This window comes from Perognathus longimembris, chromosome 11, assembly GCF_023159225.1.
Source record: "Perognathus longimembris pacificus isolate PPM17 chromosome 11, ASM2315922v1, whole genome shotgun sequence".
Lineage (NCBI taxonomy): Eukaryota > Metazoa > Chordata > Mammalia > Rodentia > Heteromyidae > Perognathus > Perognathus longimembris.
Window position 1 is genome coordinate 39400072 of NC_063171.1, and position 20046 is coordinate 39420117.

The 20046-nt window shown below is 51.5% G+C and overlaps 1 protein-coding gene across 1 annotated transcript; it reads right to left on the minus strand.

Annotated features, from left to right (window-relative positions):
• Window positions 1-7129: 7129 nt before the first annotated feature.
• On the minus strand, window positions 7130-19694 carry Rhbg (Rh family B glycoprotein). Its single transcript, XM_048356765.1, has 10 exons — window positions 19489-19694; window positions 13313-13499; window positions 12208-12358; window positions 11942-12089; window positions 10627-10793; window positions 10204-10341; window positions 9954-10087; window positions 9251-9372; window positions 8276-8349; window positions 7130-8093 (listed from the first exon to the last, which is right to left on the minus strand). The coding sequence occupies exons 1-10, from the start codon at window positions 19673-19675 to the stop codon at window positions 8025-8027; spliced, it is 1377 nt and encodes a 458-aa protein (XP_048212722.1). The 5' UTR covers window positions 19676-19694; the 3' UTR covers window positions 7130-8024.
• Window positions 19695-20046: the final 352 nt, after the last annotated feature.

Consider the following 20046-nt stretch of genomic DNA (forward strand, 5'->3'; position numbering starts at 1 on the left):
GCTGGCTCTCCCTTCACCGCCAGCTCCCCATGGATGGACACTGGATCCTAGACTACTGGAGACAAGAAGAGGGCAGAAGGCCTGAATGGCCAACTGTTCTCAGAGAAGGCTTAGCCTCCTTTAAAAGCCCTCATCACCATCTCCACCTCCCTCCCAGGGTGTTAATCACCCTGGGGACTCAAAGAGACCCTCAACTCCCATCCTCGAGGCCGGATAATGGGCCATTCACACTGAGGGGACCCCAGCCTCACACCTGGCCCTCTCAGGCAGCTCCTGACCGCCCCATTGTCCCAGGCCTGACTCGCACCCGGGTGGAGTGTTGAGGAAGCCTGAGCCCCCAGCTGCAGCACTCCTGGCCCTTCCCCCACCTCTCCAGCCGCCTGGAATCGGGGCTGATCTGGGGGGGAGGTGGGCCTGCCATTCATCCTACACCGGCTCACTTGGAATTTTGCTCCTCTCCAAAGTCCTTATAGAGCGGTGGGAAAATGGGAGGGAATAATTAGGAAAATCATTAGCGTCTCAAGGCCCATCTGAGAGGGATTAAGGGATTAAGAGCCTTCCAACAGATCTCTCCTACTTTAAGGTTGTTGTCGGGGGGTTTTGTTTTCAGGATTTCTTTTTCTTTTTTCCCTGGGTTGGGGGAGACTCAAGTCTTGGTGGATCCTCCTTTCAAATGCTGCAGAGAAAGAAAGAAAGTCAAGATAGTAACTTGGTCTCCCGACTATGATGGGAGGAAAAAGAATGGGAGAAAAGCAGGTGTGAAGGGCAGGCTCCTTTCCCAAGCTCTGTCTGGGGCTGTCTCAGAATAGAAGATGTCTACAGAGGAAATGGGTGGCTGATAGGTGTGAAGTCCTGGCAGGGTGTGAGGGGAAGCCCGGACACTTCCCTCAATACTTCCTCATCCCTGTCCAGCAGCTCTCACCTCTTCCAGGTCCTACCTGAGAGTAGGCAGGCTCCCCTCGGCCCCATTCAGTTGAGGCAAACTGGGTCAGAAAGCTCTTTGCCATCCCTTCTTGTGGGGGTAAGCCTGAGGCGAGATATCAGGATAGAGCCCTAGATGGAACTCACCAGAAGGCAGGCTGCCTGTTACAGTAAGTGACACATGCAGCCTCTGCCCCTTTATCAGACCACAGCCTGGTGGGATGAGCAGATAAATGGACTGTTCATCACAACCCAATACCAAGTGTGGTGACAAGTCAATGGAGGTGCAGGGGAGATGTGCCTCTGCAGACACACATTAGCCTGGACAGAGCAGGACCCTGAGATGCTTCTAGGGCATTTATAAGTCTCCCTTCCCCCTGGTATACAGTGGGCCGGTACTCAGTGATTGTCAGGTGATTGTGTCAGTCCAATGTATCTTCCACTACAGACTGTCTCATTGATGGTCCCTTAGTCCAAGGGGGAAAATACCACAGCAAGGGCAGTGGGCACATGGGGACTGTGGAGGGTGGTGGTTGCCAGATACAGGGGGTGCACATTAGGGTGCACAGCCATGCCCCTCCCTGCATCTCCTCATCCTGAATCCTGCCCCTTCCTCCCCTTCCATGTTAGGGCAGGTGTACACTGTCTCATGCACATACACTGGCCTCCCTGCTTCCAACTGGGGTGTGGGGGGGGGAGTCTCTGGAGTATAGGTTGCTCCTCCATTTTCCTGAAGAGCCCAGAGAATCCACCTCTAAGCCCTCACCTGGAAGAACCTGAGGCTGGCAGAAGACTGAGAAATGGAGGGGTCCTTCCTAAGATGGAGGCAGGCAGAAACACTGCCCCTCCAACACCTTGCCAGTGGTGCTGGTGATGGATGCTGGCTGCCGCCTCCTGGTGCAGCATTAATAATCGCATGTATTAATGGTCTTAATTAGCAACTGCCAACACGAAGCCTGGTGCTAATTCCGCCAATAATCGAAGCTTGTGGGGTGTGGACAGGAAGGGCGGCAGAAAGGGATGGATGGCTCGCAGCTTGGGTAATGTGACACACACTATGGAGAGCGCTGGGTCCAGTGAGAAGCAGCCTGCCTGGGGGACAGGAGAAATGGGGATAAGGGGGGACCTTGCCCCCTCCTCAGCTCCCACTCCAAGGTTCCTCGACACCCCCCGCACCCCCACGATGCAATCTCCTCAGTGATGTTGGGACAAAATGAAGCGTAAGGAATTACAGGAGGAGGGGGCCTCTGTCTGAACCTTTAGAGTCAGAATCCAGACAGCAGCCATGGGATGGAGTCTGTAAAAGCCGAGTGAAATGAGCTAGAAGGGGATTGGGAACAAGCCCCACAGTGTCCTAAAGCCACATTCCTTGCTCTGGGGAGACGGAGATGGATGGTGCTAAGCTGGGAGGGAGGGGACACTGAGCAGGTGGGGAGGGGGCTTCTCCAGCTGAGGGCTCTTCTGCCAAGAGGAGTAGGGTGGGAAAATCAAGCTTAAGAGTCCAGACGATGCCAAATGCCCATACAACAAAGCCCACTTCCTCCCTCAGCCTCAGAGCCAAGGGGGCCTGCTTGGGTTTTCCTAGGGGCTCAAAGACCAGCCCAAAGTGGGCCCAGAGAGGTCTGGAAATGTAGGCCGTGGGGAGAGAGCCACCAGAGGGCAAGAAGCTCTGGTCCACCCTCTTCTGTGACTGCCTAAAGTAAGGTTTACCATCTGCAAATAGTATGGGAAAGGAGGGAATGAAAGAGAGGATACACTCTGGAACTCAGGCAGGCCCTGGATAGGGAATTGGTTCAGCTTTTTTTTTTTTTTTTTTGCCAGTACTGTGTCAGAGTCTCAAGTTCTCCCTTAGTTTTTCTGCTCAAGGCTGACACTCTACTACTTGAGCCACACCTCCACTTTCAGTTTTTTTTTTTACTGGTTAGCTGGAGACCAGAGTCTCAGATTGGTCTGTCCAGGCTGACCTCAAACTGGGATCCTCAGACCTCAGCCTCTCGAGTAGCTAGAACTTTAGGTGCAAGCCACCAACTCCTGGCTAAGTTAAATGTTTTTTTGTTTTTTTAAAGGGATGCTTGTGGTCTCTGTAGGAATCCCCACAATGCTGAGAAGCCTAGGTCAGAATGCTCTGGAGCTGTTCTGGATTGGACCAGAGACTTGGCCAAAAGAGTAGCCAGATGAGGAGCTAAAGAAGGGCCAATTTTCAAGGGGGGAAGGAGGTAGAATTCTGTTTCTTTCCTTGGCAACATGAAATTCTTTGGCTCACAGCTCTTCTCCCTAGCCCCAACTTCCTTCTCATCTAATAGCTTCCAAAATGTTATTAGCCTGGGGGAGGGGGGGGGGCGGTGTGGGCACCTCCACCTCAGAATGAGGCCAATGTATATATTGTACCTGGATCCTCACAGAGGCCAGGAGGAGGGATGAGCTCCATCTCACATGAAAGGCTGGACCAAAGCATGAAGAAACATGACTCCAAGGCCAGCCTTTATCCTTGACCCCAGGAAGACTACCTATCCTACCAGTACCTTTTCCCTTTAATCCAGCCCCCCCTGGGACCAAAGTCCTGGAATTCCTGTGTGGGTTCTCCTTTTGGTGTTGTTCTGACTGATTTTGCCCCGAAAATCATTACAAGACCTGAGAAGCACCACTACTTTAAGGACCCACGAAGCTCTAAAATGGCTCCTCACCTGAGTGTCATGGCCCTTGCCCGTGGGTCCTATGCCTGGTGGAGTCTTGAGGCCATCTGCTGGAGCTCAGCCTGGAAGTGCCCAAGGACAGAGGCCAAGATCCCAGCAGGAATGGATTGTGCTTCTAGCATTAAGCTCTCAAGGACTTTCCTTTAGTGCTGGGCCACAGCACACAGTGTTGGGCATCAGCAGAGGGACTAGACTTCCTCCTATGTCCATGTCCATGTTGGAGCAGTTTATTTTAGTGCTACCATAGGTGACCTCCCTCCACCACCATCACCACCACGCCCCCCCCCCTCGCCTAAAAATAAGGCTCCCAACCGGTAGGTAGTGGCAGAAGAAGGCAAGAAGGCAGGCCTGGGGCTGGCTGGCAGATCAGACAGGACCCCTTGAATCTTTACTCAGTAACTTACACTGCTTCAGTGACACTATGAGTATTTCTGTCAGGGTTCTGGAAGGCACACATCCTAGAGACACCTGCCAGAATCCATTAGGTGAATACATTTTTTTTTCTCTCTCTCTCTCTTTTCAAGGATGGAGGCTGGAGAGAAGAGAGGCCTTACGCAGGCCATCAAGCGAGTGCCTAGGAGGGCCAGAATGGGGGCGCCACGGACCCCTCAGCCTAGCCCTAAAAGTGGCGGCTCCTTGGGGACAGGTGTAGGTGCGGAGGGGGACAGGTGACCACCTCTTCTCGAGGTCCCAAGGCCTGTGCGGGCCGCCCTCCTCCTCCCGCGCTGCGTGGGCCGGCGGCGGACTCCACCGGCGATCAGACGGCGGGCGGCGCGCCACAGACAATGGCGCTCTGTCCCGGGGCCTGGGGACGACAGCTCATCCCTATGCAGCGGTCGCCTCCCCCCGCCCGGCCGGGCCGCCAGCCCCTTTCAGGAGGTGGAAGCCGAGGCGGCGGCGGCGGAGGGGGATTCTCACAGGCCGTTGGACATTTGCATAGCGGCGCGGAGACATTGGCCCGCATTGTTCCCGGCGGCGGCGGCGGCGGCGGTGGCGCGGGGCGCGCGGGGCGCACGGGCCCGGGCGCGCGGCTGACCGGCTGGGAGCGGCCGGCGGCCAGACAAAGGAGGAGGGCGCGCACGGCCGCCGGGGTGGGGTGGGGTGGGGTGGGGTGGGGTGGGGGGGGACACATCCCCACGGTGGGAGAGAAATATCGGGGTGGGGAGGAGGGGGGGGGGGGACCGGGCGGCCGAGTTTGCCCGGGCATCGCCACCGCCCCGTACTTTGGACACCCACGCCGTGTCTAATTCCCCCTGGGTGGGGGTGTGTGTGGGGGGGGGGGGCGCTGCCAAGGGCCGTGCTGTGAATCCCAATAGCGGGGCATCCCCGGCCTTTCCCAGGCGGCTCGAGGCTCCCTCCGGGCCGCCGGGTCCTCCAGAGGTCAGAGCGATTCCGCCCGCCCCGGAGACACCGGCCACCAAGCACCCACAGCCCCCCCCCACCCCCCACCCCTGTCTCCGGGCCCCTCGGGCAGGGAACCCCGCTGTTCAAGGGGAACCGTGACCGCGTCCGAGAGCCCCCCGCTGGTCTTCAGGCCTTCTGCCCGACCTCGGCACCGCCCGTCTCCCCCAAGGCCAGGCCCTCAGAGGCAAGCAAGTGTCCTCGTCCATCACTGTCCCCAGATCTCACTGAGGCACAGGGGCTGGACAGACAGAGTTCAGGCGCGGGCAAGTGTCCGATTGTCCTGCATTGAGAGCGATAATGGTGCTGATCAGAGGGGCTGTCCCTGAGTGGTAGAGACCTCATTGTCCTTGAAGGGGTGAGGAAGGAGCCCCCTTAGCCGGTCCCCGGCATCCCCTTGACCTGCTCATTGTCACCCTGTTGACCCAGTCTGAATGGATGGACCACGGAGGCTGAGGAGCAGCAATGCTGGAGCAGGGGCCACAGGCCAGGGGAGGGCAGCAGGGGGAAGTGGGGGAGTCTAGCTTGCTCACCAAGGGGGTCCTAGGATACCTGTCTCTCTCTCACCAGAGAAATCTGTGATTGGAATAACCCCTGTCATTCCACACCTCAAATAATGGCTCAAATGGACGAACTGGAACAAACTACAGACTCACTGTATGGCCCTGCATTTAAGCCAAGTGAGAGAAGAAAACAGAGTAAAAAGCCCAAGGATATGGTGTAGGAGCACTGAACTCTGGGTAGAGTCCCCTGAACAATGATGGCTGCAAGCTTGTGGTAGAGCTCTGTGTCATTCCCTGGATCACAGAGGCTTCATGGAAATAAAGGAGCTTGGAACTATTTGGCTACAGGACACTTAAAGCCACCTCTCCTGAGCTGGCCTTCATCTGATCCTATCCTCCCTTTCTTGGGGTGGGGTGGGGTGCTCTTTAGGCACTGGGAAAAGGGTGGCAGGCCATACAAGGATCCCTAGTTTTATCTTTGGAAGATGGCTGGGAAATTGCCCTCTCCCAAAGATGATTTAATTGTCCCTTCTCCAGGATGAGGTCTCCCTCGCAATGAGTGGTTTTCCCCAGCAAGAATCAGTTGGATGATTCTTGTGCCCATTTTTTTTTTCAAGCCTGGAAGAAAAGACTTGAGTGTAATCAAGAAGAAGCATCACTTGAGGAAGAAGGTCAGGCAGTAAAATGTTGCTATCATGAATAAATGAATATTCATAGCGTTCTCTACTCAGAGAGGGCTAGTCAAGGGAGTGTCTTCTTCTTACCCAAATCAACCTTGTTTTGGATCTCTATTGGAGAGCTGCAGGTGGAGCTCTGGGACCAGGCAGGGGAGGTGCTGAGGGTAAAATGGGGAATGGGGACTCAACTCTGGCAGAGGCCTGCCCTCTCCCCCAGCGGGCCCTGGCAGTGACTGGGAGCCTTCCGGCAATCTCAGCTGTCAGCCTTCAACATAGCTAACCCTACCAGCAAGAGGTAGGATTGCTGTAGAGGAAGGAGGGAGCTAAGGACAGGAGCCTTAGTTGGGCTGGGTGCAAAAGGATGGTCCATGGAGGGCTTATCTCTGAGCCACTCTCCTCCCCCTCTGATCTGCACTTGGCTTCTCACCCCCCCCTCCCCAGTCCTGGGACTTCAATTCTGGGCTTGGGCATTGTCCCTGAGCTTCTTTTACTCAAGGCTAGCCTCTACCACTTGAGCCACAGAACCACTTCCATCTTTTTCTGTTTACGTGGTACTGAAGAATTGAACCCAGGGCTTCATGCATGCTAGACTAGCACTCTACCACTGAGCTACATTCCCAGCTAGTGTGCTTGGCTTCTTGAACCACCCAAGCTCAGTTCCTCCAACTGCACTGAGAAGGGAGAGGGTCAGACCCTAGTCCCAGGGTGAGGCTCCTTCTAGGGTTTCCAGATTTGAAGGGTCTTGGTTTGGAGAAAGAGGTGTTTGCAGTCATATTCCATCCTGCCAGAAGCCTGAGGGAAGGGTAAGAGAGAGTGGAGGAGGTCCCAGTCCTTCAGTGTGGGGACTGAGGGACTCAGGTCTACTGGAATGACAGACTCTCCATGTGATGAGATCTGAAGCCCTTGGTAGGTATTTAGTTGTGAGCCCCCTCCCCCCCACAAAAAAAAGCTTGTGGCGTCAATGCCTGAGGAGCAGAACTGAAGTAGACAGGAAGAGCATTGGGCTGAAGGAAGGACTTCCACTCTTGGTAGAGGACCATGGATGACATAGAGGTAGGGTCCTCTGCTGGGTCTGGAGTGCCCTCTTGTGGTGAAATGATTTTAGGCCAACAGAAGATCTGAGTCTGCCTTCCTCATCCTTTACCACAGCCCTAAGCCAAGAAAGGCCCTTCTTATTCCTGGCCCTCCAATCTCAGGACAGGGCTTTAAGATGATGGCTGCTTCTAGCTTCTAGGGGTTGGTGGAAAACAGCTTATGTCCCTGAGACCTCTTCCTATTCAGAGGCTGTCAGACTTTAGGATCAGAGTGACAGTAGTTGGGGATGAGGGAGAATTTGGGGGCAGCCCAAAGTGTGCTAGAACAGACACTTTGGGGCGAGAATGGGCTCCCTAACCCTGGCAAGGGCAAGCCCAGGAGGGGCATCCACCCAAGTGACATGGCATCCTGGGGAGCATTCTGCAGACCCATTGAGGCTTTTGTCATACCCAAATAGGAGTCAGAGTCCTTGATCGTAGTGTTTATCATCCTCTGCCTCCAGCTTCACTGTAACTCTGTCACACTGGCCTAGTCGATCAACAATCATCTGGGGCCTCATTCGGCCACTTTTATCCAGGGCCCAGGTTGGTAGGGCTGTAGGGCTTGGCAGATAGTCTCTCCCTCTGTCCTCCAGATTATAGACCTGCCCTTTCACCCTGTCCCTTATGGAGTCAACCTAAAAGCAGGAGGATCTTTTTGGCTCAGGACTTCTTTGCAGCAGGAGCTGAAAAGGATTTCCCAAGAGGATGCATCCTCATCTTCTAAAGGGAAAAAAACACCAGGACAGGCAGCAATCAGGCCCTAGTGTCTGGTTCTTCCAGATTCAGTGGTGTCTGGGCTTCTGGCTCATGCTCTCCAGGCACCTGGAAGGGAGGGGACAGGAGATGGGGTAGCTCAAGTTCACAGTTCAGAGATGTTTGCCAGTGGAGAAGGAGCAGACAAGAAAGGAAAGAGGCAGGTTAGATCGCAGGAAGTGAAGCAAGGTAGAATCAAAGGGCATGAGGACCTCATAGATATAAGTGCTGTGTCTATAGCTGTGTCTCACCTCCCAGTAAATCTGGTCCTCGTAGCACTGAGAATCCGGTGGGGAGTCCATGCATGGGAGCTTCAGCAGGAGCCCTGGCAGTAAGAGGGCGCGTGTGAGGCTTTTTTACCTTCTACCCCAGGGGGAAGTTGCTACCCAGGGCCACAAGGCACAGAGGGACCAGGAGGTATAAGGTCAGCATGGCATGCTGCAGGCAAACAAGAACTGCATTTGTTGAGCATCTACTCTGTCCAGGCCCTGTGCCTAGGCTTGACAAGCAATACCTTCTAGAGAAATTTCAGCAACCCTACAAAGTGCCCTGTGTTACCAAAGAAGAAACCAAGTCTCAAAAAAATCAAGTAATTCTCACAGTCAGGCCAAATCATGATCTTGTCATGAACCACAGCTCATAAGTTTATGAAGGGCCCAGAAAATGTTTACTGTATACATTAAGTTATTAAACGAAGGAACTAAACCATAGAGAATCTTCGGTAAGGGAAGGCAGGGGTATTGAGTCAGGATTTTTGCTTTTTTTAAGACACCAAGAAGGACAACCTGACCCACCAGTGGTCAGTCTGCCTCTGTGGAAGGTTTTGTACTCTGGCCTGAATCAAGCCTCCTTCCCTCACAGATGGTGGGGCCTGAGATGCCGGTGCCTCAGCTGGGGTTGGGCTGCCCTCTAGTGGTCAGAGAGTGCGGCACATGGGAATGGAATCCCAATCACTTGGCCACCAAAAGGGAGCAAGGGATATGAAGTTCCTTCATATCCAAAGGAGGTCCCTTTCATCCAAAGGATGTCCCTCCCACCTAGGACCTCTCAACCTGATTCGATTCATCACCTGGCACAAGTTTGGGCCTCAATAAAAATCTGCGATGAATGAATCAATGTTGGGGGCGTAGAAGATTTCAAGGCTCTTCCTCGAGAAAACTCCTCCTCTGTCTTCTCCCCACCTAGAACCTTCTACCAGCCTCCCATTCGCAGCCAAGGCCACTCACCTCCAAGACTTCCGCCCACAAAGGCAAACATCAATGTGACAAATAGCCCGAAGAGCTGGTACACGGCCTGTGATCTGGCACTGCGCTGGCCCTCAGCTATGCGTGGAAAAACATCCTCTAGGCTGCAGGAAGACCGAGTTATGGAGAGCCAAGGATGGGGATGGAGGAAGACACAAATGGAGCATGCGTCCAGGCCTGGCTAGGCACCAGCACTCATACAAGAGGACAGGAAGCAGCCCTAAGAGCTTCCAGGGAGCCTGCAGCCTGCCAGACTGAGTCAACCATGGGCCTTTGCCGAAGCCAGGCCATAGATTGGAATGCCATCCTATTCCCTGTACACTTTTCAAGACCCAAGCAGAGGGTTGCTTTTGCCCATCCTCTCCGCTGAGTCCTAGAATGTGCAAAGATAGATCCCAAGGGTCATTAGCTATTACTGGTCCTTCAGTAACACTCTTGAAGTCATTCGTTCAATGATCAACTGCTCTACTTAACCAGGAGAGCAATCCCCAGGTCAGTCCCATTCTCTCCAGTTTCCTTCTATGGTGGGAAAACTCTAGGCTCCCACAGTTTGGTGGATGAATAAATGAATGAATGAATGAATGAAAACACACGATGAGTTTTTTCATTATTGGCCCACAAAGAGGAGAGGAAGAGAGAGCATTCCAGGGGAATAATAACTGAATGTGGGTAAGGAGAAACTCACCCATCTCCATAAGCTTCATGGGTGGCCAGTCCAGCCACAAGGACTCCCAGAAGTGCTCCCAAGACCCCTGGCATCCCATGAAGGTTGTGGACGCCGCAAGTGTCTTGAACTTTGAATTTTGACTCTAGGATGGGCTGGAGGACAGGGTGGATAATCAGGCTCGTGTGTCCCCCCCCCACCTCTGCCAAAAGCCTGATGGGGAGGTAGAAGAGACTCCATGTTCACCCAGGGCTTTGAGAGGTTACTGTACCGTGAAGAACTTGTACCCTAGTGTGGAGATCGTTCCAGCCAAGAAGCCAGCTGTCAGAGCCCCAAAAGGTGTCAGCATCATTTCCCCAGATGTCCCCACCACAACCCCTCCAGCCAGTGCTGCATTTTGGATGTGGACCTAGGAGAAAAGGAAAGGGGAAAAGCTTTAGAGGCCTTTCAATCATCACACCCACATTCAAACCCACCCCATCTATTACAGTGACACCTACTGCTTCTGAAAACAGTCCATCTGCCATCTAACTTCTAGCTGTCCTGTTTTTATATTGTCTCTTCCCAGTCTCTCCCTCCCCCCCTCCTCCAACCAGGACAAATAGAACCCCTTGTGCTTTCTTCCCTGTACCACCTCAGATCTCTCGTCCCCCTACCAGGCTATCCCTCTGTGCTCCAGACCTCCTCTCCATACCATGTCAAGTCGCCCATCACCACTGACAAGGGCTGACAGGGCAAAGGTACTGAGCGTGCTTGCGGTCAGGGAGTAGTATGTGTTGAGGGCTGTCCGATGCTGCACATCCCCCAGTGACGTGGGTGCAGAGTTGAAGCTAGGCCAGAAGATCCATAGGAAGATAGTTCCTAAATGGTAGGCCAGGAGAGAAAGCAAGTGGCTCACCCACAAGTTTCAGATATACAACTTCAGACAAGTCACCTGCTCTCTGCAGCCTCAGCTTCCTCATCCATACGTGAAATTGATGATAGTATTACTTCATACAGTGAGGATTAAAGGACGTGATGCTGTGTGTGTATTACAGGGAGCTTGAACTCAAGGAGGACCTAGATACTATCTCTTCGCTTTTATGACTCAGGGTTGGTGCTATACCATTTGAGCCACAACTCTACTTCCAGCATTTTAGTGATTAATTAGAAATGAGTCAATGGGCTGGGAATATGGCCTAGTGGCAAGAGTGCTTGCCTCATATACATGAAGCCCTGGGTTCGATTCCTCAGCACCACATATATAGGAAAGACCGGAAGTGGCGCTGTGGCTCAAGTGGCAGAGTGCTAGCTCTGAGCAAAAAGAAGCCAGGGACAGTACCCAGGCCCTGAGTTCAAGCCCCAGGACTGGCAAAAAGAAAGAAAGAAAAAGAAGAGTCGCATGGACTTTACTGCTTAAGCTGGCTTTGAACTGTGATCTTTAGCTCTCAGCCTCTTGAGTTGCTACAAATACAGACAGGAGCCATCATCAGCCAGCTGGAACACTAGAAGGTTTTTTTTGTTTTTGTTTTTGTCAGTCATGGGTCTTGAGTGTTTGTGCTCAAGGCCAGTATTCTACCCCTTTGAGCCACAGCTCCACTTCTAGTTTGGGGGTGGTTAACTGGAGATGGGAGATAACAGTGTCACATACTTTCCTGTCTGGGCTGGCTTCAAACTGTGATCCCCAGGTCTCAGCCTCCCGAGTAGCTGGGATTGCAGGTGTTTCCAGCGCCCAGCTCTGGAAAGTTTTAAGCAGGAGGGAAATGGATTTGGAAAAGTCTCTGGGTGTGGATATGTGGATGTGTGTGCCCCAGGGCTAAGTCCAAAGAACGTGTTCTCAAACTTTTGAGAATGATGAGCTCACCCCTCAAGGCTCCAAACAGAACCCAGGCGGGAAGGGGATTCCCAGACAGATGCCTGTGGCCCTGTGGTCCTCCATGGGAACCTTGACTGTAGATAGTCCCCACTGGCCCAGATCCCAGGCATGTGAAAGCAGTCGCCCCATGGCACCCCACCTCAGCAGGCCTCACCAATCATGGCAAAGAGGTCGGAATGGTAGACAGAGCCCTGGCGGTGCTTGCTCTTCTCCAGTCGGGACCTGTAAAGGACCCTTGAAAGGACCAGCCCGAAGTAGGCACCAAAGGTGTGGATGGTCATGGAGCCCCCAGCATCTCTCACCTGCGGAGGTAGAGCTGAGGTGGAGAGGCAGCCCTTGCCCGCACCCAAACACATGCACTAAGGTTAAAACTCCAGCCTTGACCACCCATGCCCTCACTCGATGCCAGTCCAGACTCACCCCCAGGAGGCTGAGGAGCACAAACTCATTGATGCCAAACAACACCACCTCCAGTAGGGCCATGAGCAGCAGCTGGACAGGCCCAGTCTTGCCCAGAATGGCCCCGAAGGAGATGAGCACCGCCCCAGCACAGAAGTCAGCGTTGATCATGCTGTAGTGGCACCGAATGAGAGGAGAGAGACAGGGAAATAGCTCCTGGGCCTCTGCCAGGCATGACACGGGGACAGCACAACACAGGCAGGGGAGGGTGAAGAGGGCAAGGGTGAGGGGGAGCTCTCCCCTGGGAGTCACCAGGAGTTACTGCACCCTTCCTATAGAGGAAGAACCCAAGTCTCAGGGAAGCTCAGTATATGGCTGACAACTCACACTAAGTGGATGAACCAGAATGTGAGCCAAGAGTTCTTCTATGCCTTGCCCTTTTCTACTATGCTAGCTAGCCTTGGAGCTGTTAGGAAATAGCGAGATGGTGGGGCACAATGTGTGGTTTGGAAAGAACAGGCAGAAAAAGCACTAAAAAGATCAATTGGTGAGTCAAAAACAGGGGTCAAAGATGGGTGCAGGTGGCTTTGTAACCCAAGCTATTCAGGAAGCTGAGATCTGAGGATCCTGGTTCAAAGCCAGCCTGGGCAGACAAATCCATGAGACTCTTACCTCAATTAACCACAAAAAAGCTGGAAATAGAGCTATGGCTCAAGTGGTAGTGCACCAGCCTTGAGCAGGGAGGAAAACAACAACAACTAAGGGCTAGTACCCAGGTCTTGAGTTCAAGCCTCAGTCCCCATCCCGGCAGATAGAGTTAGGCACCAGTGACTCATGTCTGTAATCTTAGCTACTCAGCAGGCTAAGATCTAAGGATTGAGGTTCAAAGCCAGCCCAAGCAAGAAAATGTGTGAGGCTCATCTCCAACTAACTACCAAAAAGCTAAACCTGAGTCTGTGGCTCACTATGGTAGAGTGCTAGCCTTGAGCTCAAAAGCTCAGGGATGGTGCCCCAGCCCTGAATTCAAGCCCCAGGACTGGCACAAATAAATAAGTAAAAAAAACCCAGGGGTCAGGAAGCACACCTGCAGGACAGTGAAGGGAGCCGGAGGCCTGCCGCTGCTCACCTCTCCACACCCACATAGATGTGGCCATCGTGGAAGGAGTGGAAGAACCCCTGCACCAGCGTGGACCACTGCAGGACAAAGGCGGCCAGGAGGAAGGTGAATCCCACGCTGCTGAAGCCGTAACGCTGCAGGAAGACCATGAGGAAGCCGAAGCCCACGAAGATCATGGCGTGCACATCCTGGAAACCTGAAGCAGGCAAGGGGCAGATGGGGGCGTTGGGGTTGCTCTGGCCACAGCTCATAAACCTGTGCCTGCGCTCTGTCTGAACCAGCCAGGGCTGCCGTGAAGTGGAGCCACACCTATAAAAACTCCCCAGGCACGGCCCAGCTTCCCAGGCCTGAGCCACCCAAGCAGAGCTGACCCAGCTTGGAGCAGTGGGACCCAGACTAGAGCAAGGGACTAGAACTTTCTGCCCTAATAATTCGTTCGTAGACTATCCGCACTCAGTCACCCCATCCTTGGGTCTCTTACAACTAAGAATTCAAAGTCCAACGTGTATTCTTTCTTTAGAGCTAGTGTCCAAGAGAAAAACGTGCTTCCCTTTTAGGTTTCATTTCACTTTTTCCCTTCTGCTGGAAAGTCTTCCTTATATCTAACCTCCTCCATTTCTCATCCTTTAACATTTATACTCTCACCCAGCTAAGTTTGTTTCTTCCATAATTTGAATATTTTTACTTTATAACTTCATAGGTAAATTACTTTTTTTTTTTTTTGCCAGTCCTGGGCCTTGGACTCAGGGCCTGAGCACCATCCCTGGCTTCTTCCCGCTCAAGGCTAGCACTCTGCTACCTGAGCCACAGCGCCCCTTCTGGCTGTTTTCCATATATGTGGTGCTGGGGAATCAAACCAAGAGCTTCATGTGTAGGAGGCAAGCACTCTTGCCACTAGGCCATATTCCCAGCCCAGGTAAATTACTTTTTAATCTTTTTTTTTTTTTGGAGGGGGGGGAGAGGGCAGGTCTGAGATTGAACCTAGGGCTTTGCAAGCACTCTACCTCTTGAGTTACATCCTCTGCCCTTCTGTTTGTAATGCTTTTGGGTTTTTTTTGTTTTGTTTTGTTTTTGCCAGTCCTGGGGCTTGGACTCAGGGCCTGAGCACTTTCCCTGGCTTCATTTTTTGCTCATGGCTAGCACTCTGGCACTTGAGCCACAGCGTCACTTCTGGCCTTTTCTACATATGTGGTGCTAAGGAATCAAACCCAAGGCTTCATGTATAGGAGGCAAGCACTCTTGCCACTAGGCCATATCCCCAGCCCTGCTTTTGTTTTTGAGATTTTTCCCCCAGCTGGCCTTGAACTCAATATCTTCCTATATCTGACTATTATTCTGGCTAGTTTGTACTTTTTGTTGTTGCTTTTTTTAAAAAAAGAGTTTTTTATTATACACAATTTAAGTTACCAACTTTACTTCTTTTTTTGTTTTGTTTTGTTTTTTTGCCAGTCCTGGGGCTTGAAGTCAGGGCCTGAGCACTGTCCCTGGCTTCTTTTTGCTCAAGGCTAGCACGCTGCCACTTGAGCTACAAGTGTCACTTCTGGCCGTTTTCTATATATGTGGTACTGGGGAAATCGAACCCAGGGCTTCATGTATATGAGTCAAGCACTTTTGCCACTAGGCCATGTTTCCAGCCCTGTTGTTGCTTTTTAAAACAGGGTTTTATTATGTAGCCCAGGCTAGCCTTAAACTTGCTCTAGCTTCCTCAGTGCTGGAATTATAGGCATGTACCCCTACACCTGGCCTAAATTCCTTGAAATTTTAAGAATGTCAATGGGATTTCTGGACAGGAAGATTTAGGGCCTCTTCTGCTTGCTTTCTGCATAAAAAGCCAAGATATTAAAAACAATAAATTATAATACATATATTTGCCAGTCCTGGGCTTGAACTCAGGGCCTGAGCACTGTCCCTGAGCTTCTTTTGCTCAAGGCTAGCACTCTACCACTTGAGCCACAGCGCCACTTCTGGCTTTTTCTGTTTATGTAATGCTGAGGAGTTGAATCCAGGGCCTCATGCTAGGCAAGCACTCTACTGCTAGGCCACATTCTCAGCCATGTGTTGGGTTTTCTTAAAGTCTGAGACCAGGACTTGAACTTGGTACCTGATGTTTTCACTCATTGGCTATTGTTCTACCAACTGAATCACATCTCCACCCAGCACTGTTTCTTATTTCCCTTTTTTTCTGGGCTGATTGGAAGCTCAGTGCTAAACTGACATGTCAACGGAAACAAGTATAGGCCCTTACAATATTCGTTATTTCAGATGTCCTGTTCTATTTCTGTTTTTCTTCCTTCTATGGGTTACGCATACCAAATCTAAAATTTTTTAAATTCTCCAAAATAAAAAAAAAATACCAAGTACCAACTTGTTGCCACAAGTGGAAAATTTTCACACTGAAAATATTGTAGAAAATACCTTCAGGCTATTTGTATAAGGTGCATATGAGACATACTAAACTTCTTGTGTATATTGGAGCCCCAGCCCCAAGATACTTCATTATGTTTATGCAAGTATTTCAAAAATCTAAAACACTTGAATTTTAAATAAGGTATATTCAAAAGAATTTCAGATAAGGTATATTTGACCTGTACATATTTTTTGTTACACATGACCTCAAATCTCTTGTAGAAAGAGAAAAATTCTAAAGGGGAAAAATAAAAGGTGACTGTGTGTGTATTTGTATGTGTGTGTGTACAACACAAACTCAGCCTGCAGCCTAAGTTTGTTCAGGCCCCTCTGCTTGACTTCTTTTCTCCCATATAATGACTAAAGCAGAGGTCTAATCTAAAGGGGATTAGACTAGGTCATGGTGCTCCAAGACCATTACATGCACAAACTGCTCTGGAACTTGTTTTAAATAGTCATCGTGTTTATATTTCCTTACCCAGGTTTGTTTGGAGTCAAAACTTAATGTTCAGCCATTCAACTGGTGTCTAAGCAACAAGTGGTCTCTGTCCCTGGGGAACATTCCATACCAAGAGTTTCCTGGGGCTCTGATGGGTGAAGGGCTAGAACAGTTGGAAGTAGAATGGTAGCTAAGATGATCTCTCCACCCTTCAAAAGAATAAGCCTGCATCCTGCCCTCCATAATCCCTCCAATCTTTGGTTGGAGAAGATAAAAATCCTTTTACATAACCAAGTGCCAGTGTCTAACACCTGATATCCTAGCTACTCAAGAGGCTGAGATCTGAGAATGGAACTTTGAAGCCTGACAGAGCAGAAAAGTCTGTGAGAGCCTTATAGCCAATTAACCACCAAAAAGCCAGAAGTGTACCTGGTGCTAGTGGCTTATGCCTATAATCCTAGATACTCAGGAAGCTGAGGTCTGAGGATTGTGGTTCAAAGCCAACCAAGGCAGGAAAGTCTGAGACTCTTATCTCCAATTAACCACTAGAAGGAAACTGGAAGTGGCGCAGTGGCTCAAAGTGGTAGAGTGCTAGCCTTGAACAACAACAACAAAAAAGAGTTCAGGGACAGCATCCAGGCCCTGAGTTCAAGCCCCACAACCAATAACAACAACCCCCCGCTCCCCCTCAAAAAACCCAGAAGTGGAGCTCTCTCCTTGAGTGAAAAAGCTAAGCATGCAGGCCTTGAGCTCAAGCCCTACTACTAACAAAAAAACAAAAACAAAAAAAGAAGAAGAAAAAAAGTTAACCAGCTTCTAGTTTGTCCCCCACCCCCTTAAAAAAAATTTTTTTGCAAGTTCTGGGGCTTGGGACTCAGGGGCCAGACGCTGTCCCTGAGCTTCTTTTTGCTCTCTTGAGCCACAACACCACTTCTAGCTTTTTCTGTTTATGTCGTACTGAGGAATGGAACCCAGGGCTTCATGCTTGCTAGGCAAGCACTCTACCACTAAGCCACCTTTCCAGCCCTTAGTTTCCCCCCCACCCCTTTTAACTTATTGTATGACTTTGGGCAGGTCACATGACCTGTCTGAAATCCTCCCCAACATTTGAAAGATGTAGATCAAATAACCCCGCGCATTTTTCCTACATACATAACACAGCCCTTCAGAGTGGCCATGCCCTTGACACTGGCCAGTCACGGAGCTCACCAACAGCTGTAGAACTCCCTTTCATCTCTCCGAATCAAAGGATGGTGGCTGCACCTCCCTCTGGCCCTGACCCTTTCCCCTGGACACAAGGAAAGTTGAGGACCGGGCTCATCAAAGCTCTGAGCTCTACAGACCTTATACCTCTCTCCTGCCCAACCTTTCCTCACCACAAGGTCAAAGTCCACAGGAATAGGAACCTAGAGCAGACAAAGAGCAGCTCTGTCCCTCTCACTGCACTGGTGCAGTAGAAAGCTGTGTGTCAGAGCCCCAGCACTGCTGAAGAGCAAGAGGGTGGACTCCACAAGGCTTTGTAACAGGCAGAGTTTTGAAGCACTGAGTGAAGACTACAAAAAAAAAAAAAAAAAAAAAAAAAGCAAGCTGTGTGTGGGGGGGTGAAGTTTGTCAAGGAAGATAGCCAATCAGATTCATGGGCAAAAAGACCTTCTTTTTCCAGCCTTTGGACTATTCCCTCCCAATTCCCTAGCTCTCTAGAGTCAGAGAGTCAGCAGCCCACTTTGAGGTTCTGGTTTTGATCCTAGCTTACAACCAGCTCATTTTGCCTAGTCAGGGCTGAGATGAAATGCGGAGAGGAAAGAATTGTAGCCTCTTCTGCCACTGATGGCTGAGAGTCTAGTGCCTCATGCGTAAGACAAAGTAACCAGCCCACCCAGTATATCCTTGGCATCGTTAGCTTCATTTTGCTGTTGCTGGTACTGGTGAGGTGTAGCCAGTGCCACTAGCTCTGCATATAGAAAGTAATGTAATAATAGCTTGGGATGTTTTATAGGAGACTCACATCTTAGGTATTGCTTGAATGAGTATCGTTCAAATTGAGGCACTTTTCCCCCCATTGCTCAGATGGGAAAAACTGAAGTCTAGAGAGCTGCTAGGTATTTGTGATGAAGAGTACTATGTTTATAGTTTTGGAGTTTGCCTGCCAAGAGCATGAGCCACAAAGTAGCCTCCCCCAAAAATCTTCAAGAAGCTCTATCTCCATGGGAAAATTAACCTCATCTTCCTGAATGTGTGTGTGAGTGTGTGTGTGTGTGTGTGTTTGTGTGTGTGTGTGTGTACTGGGGATTGAATTCAAGGCCTGAATACTGTCCCTTAGCTTTTTCACTCAAGGCTGGTACTCTACCACTCAAGCCACAGCCCCATTCTTCTGAATTTTGTCAGCAAGCAAGCAACCTGTGGTTCAAGGAGTTAGAATGCCTACGTATTACTTCCTGCTTTGCCTCTTCACATGATGGGTGACCGGGAGCAAGTGACAACCCCTCTGAAACTCAGCTTCCCTTCTCTATGAAATGGACTAACAACCCTGCCATGTCAGTGTCTCAGGTCGGGGAACTGTTGCCCTGTAGTTAGCTGATAGAATGTTGTCTCCTTTTCTCTCTGACATTTGAAGAGCAAGCTTTGAGATCCTGGAAAGGAAAGGACTAAGGCTGAGAATGTGGCTTAGTGGTAGAGTGCTTGCCTAGCATGCATGAAACCCTGAGTTCAATTCCTCAGGATCACATAAACAGAAAAGGCTGGAAGTGGCGCTGTGGCTCAAATGACAGAGTGCTAGCCTTGAGCAAAAAGAAGCCAGGGACAGTGCTCAGGTCCTGAGTCCAAGGCCCAGGACTGGCAAAAAAAAAAAAAAAAAAAAAAGAAAGAAAAGGAAATGACTGAGCCCAAGGTAGTCTTGGATGCCTAACAGGTGTGCAAGTTTCATGCTGAACATTTGCCATTTCTTCTTGAAACAGCCCCCTCTATCTCTCTCTGCCCAGCAGTCAGAGTGGATCTCTGGAACATCCTGGCAAAACCCAATGAGGCCAAAGAGGAGGAAGGACCAGAGAGTGGCTAACATAGGGCTTTAGATATGAATTCAAATCCTACTGCCATACTCAAATCCCACTCCATCCTAAGTGAGCCACTTAATTCCCCTTCGTCCACCTTTGCCTCTCGCACACAGAGACTGTGACTGTGCCCTCCTCAGCTAGTACCTGGATGGTGGCAGACAATAAAAGGAGAGAGCTCCTCATTTCAAGGAGAGGTGCCCTCCTAGGAGCAGATCTGAGTACCCAAAAGCCCCCTCCCAAACACCTGGGCTTGGAGGCTTTGCACCCCACGTGCCTTCACCCGCACTCACTTGGGTAGCGAAAGTAAAACTCATTGTCCGAGTTACTGTGGTTGCCCAGGTGCCAGGCGGCAGCGTCGGTTGCGTGGTTGTAGCGGACAAAGATGGCAAAGAGGATGGCGGTGATGCCCTGGAAGACCAGGCAGAGCAGGGGCAATTGCAGTCGCCGGCCCGCGGCGCGGCGGGGAGGCTCGGCCATGGGACTGGGGCTGTGTAGGCGCGGGCTCTGGCTGGGGCGCCTGGTGAACCGCACCAAGCTGACACTCCCAGGCCTGGCATGCCGGACAGGTTCTCCCGGACGAGGCCCCGCCCAGACGAGCCCCCGCCCTCCCGGTGAGCCCCGCCCCGGAGAGGCCACGCCCTCCAGACGGGCCCCGCCCCGATGAGGCCCCGCCCTCGGATGAACCACGCCCCGACGAGGCCAAGCCCTCCAGACGAGCCCCGCCCCGATGAGGCCCCGCCCTCGGGTGAGCCACGCCCTGACGAGGCCACGCCCCCTCCAGCCCTCGGTGAGGAGGGGGCGGTAGACTCCGGCCCACAGCGTGAGGTGGGCAGGGACTGGGCGGGGTT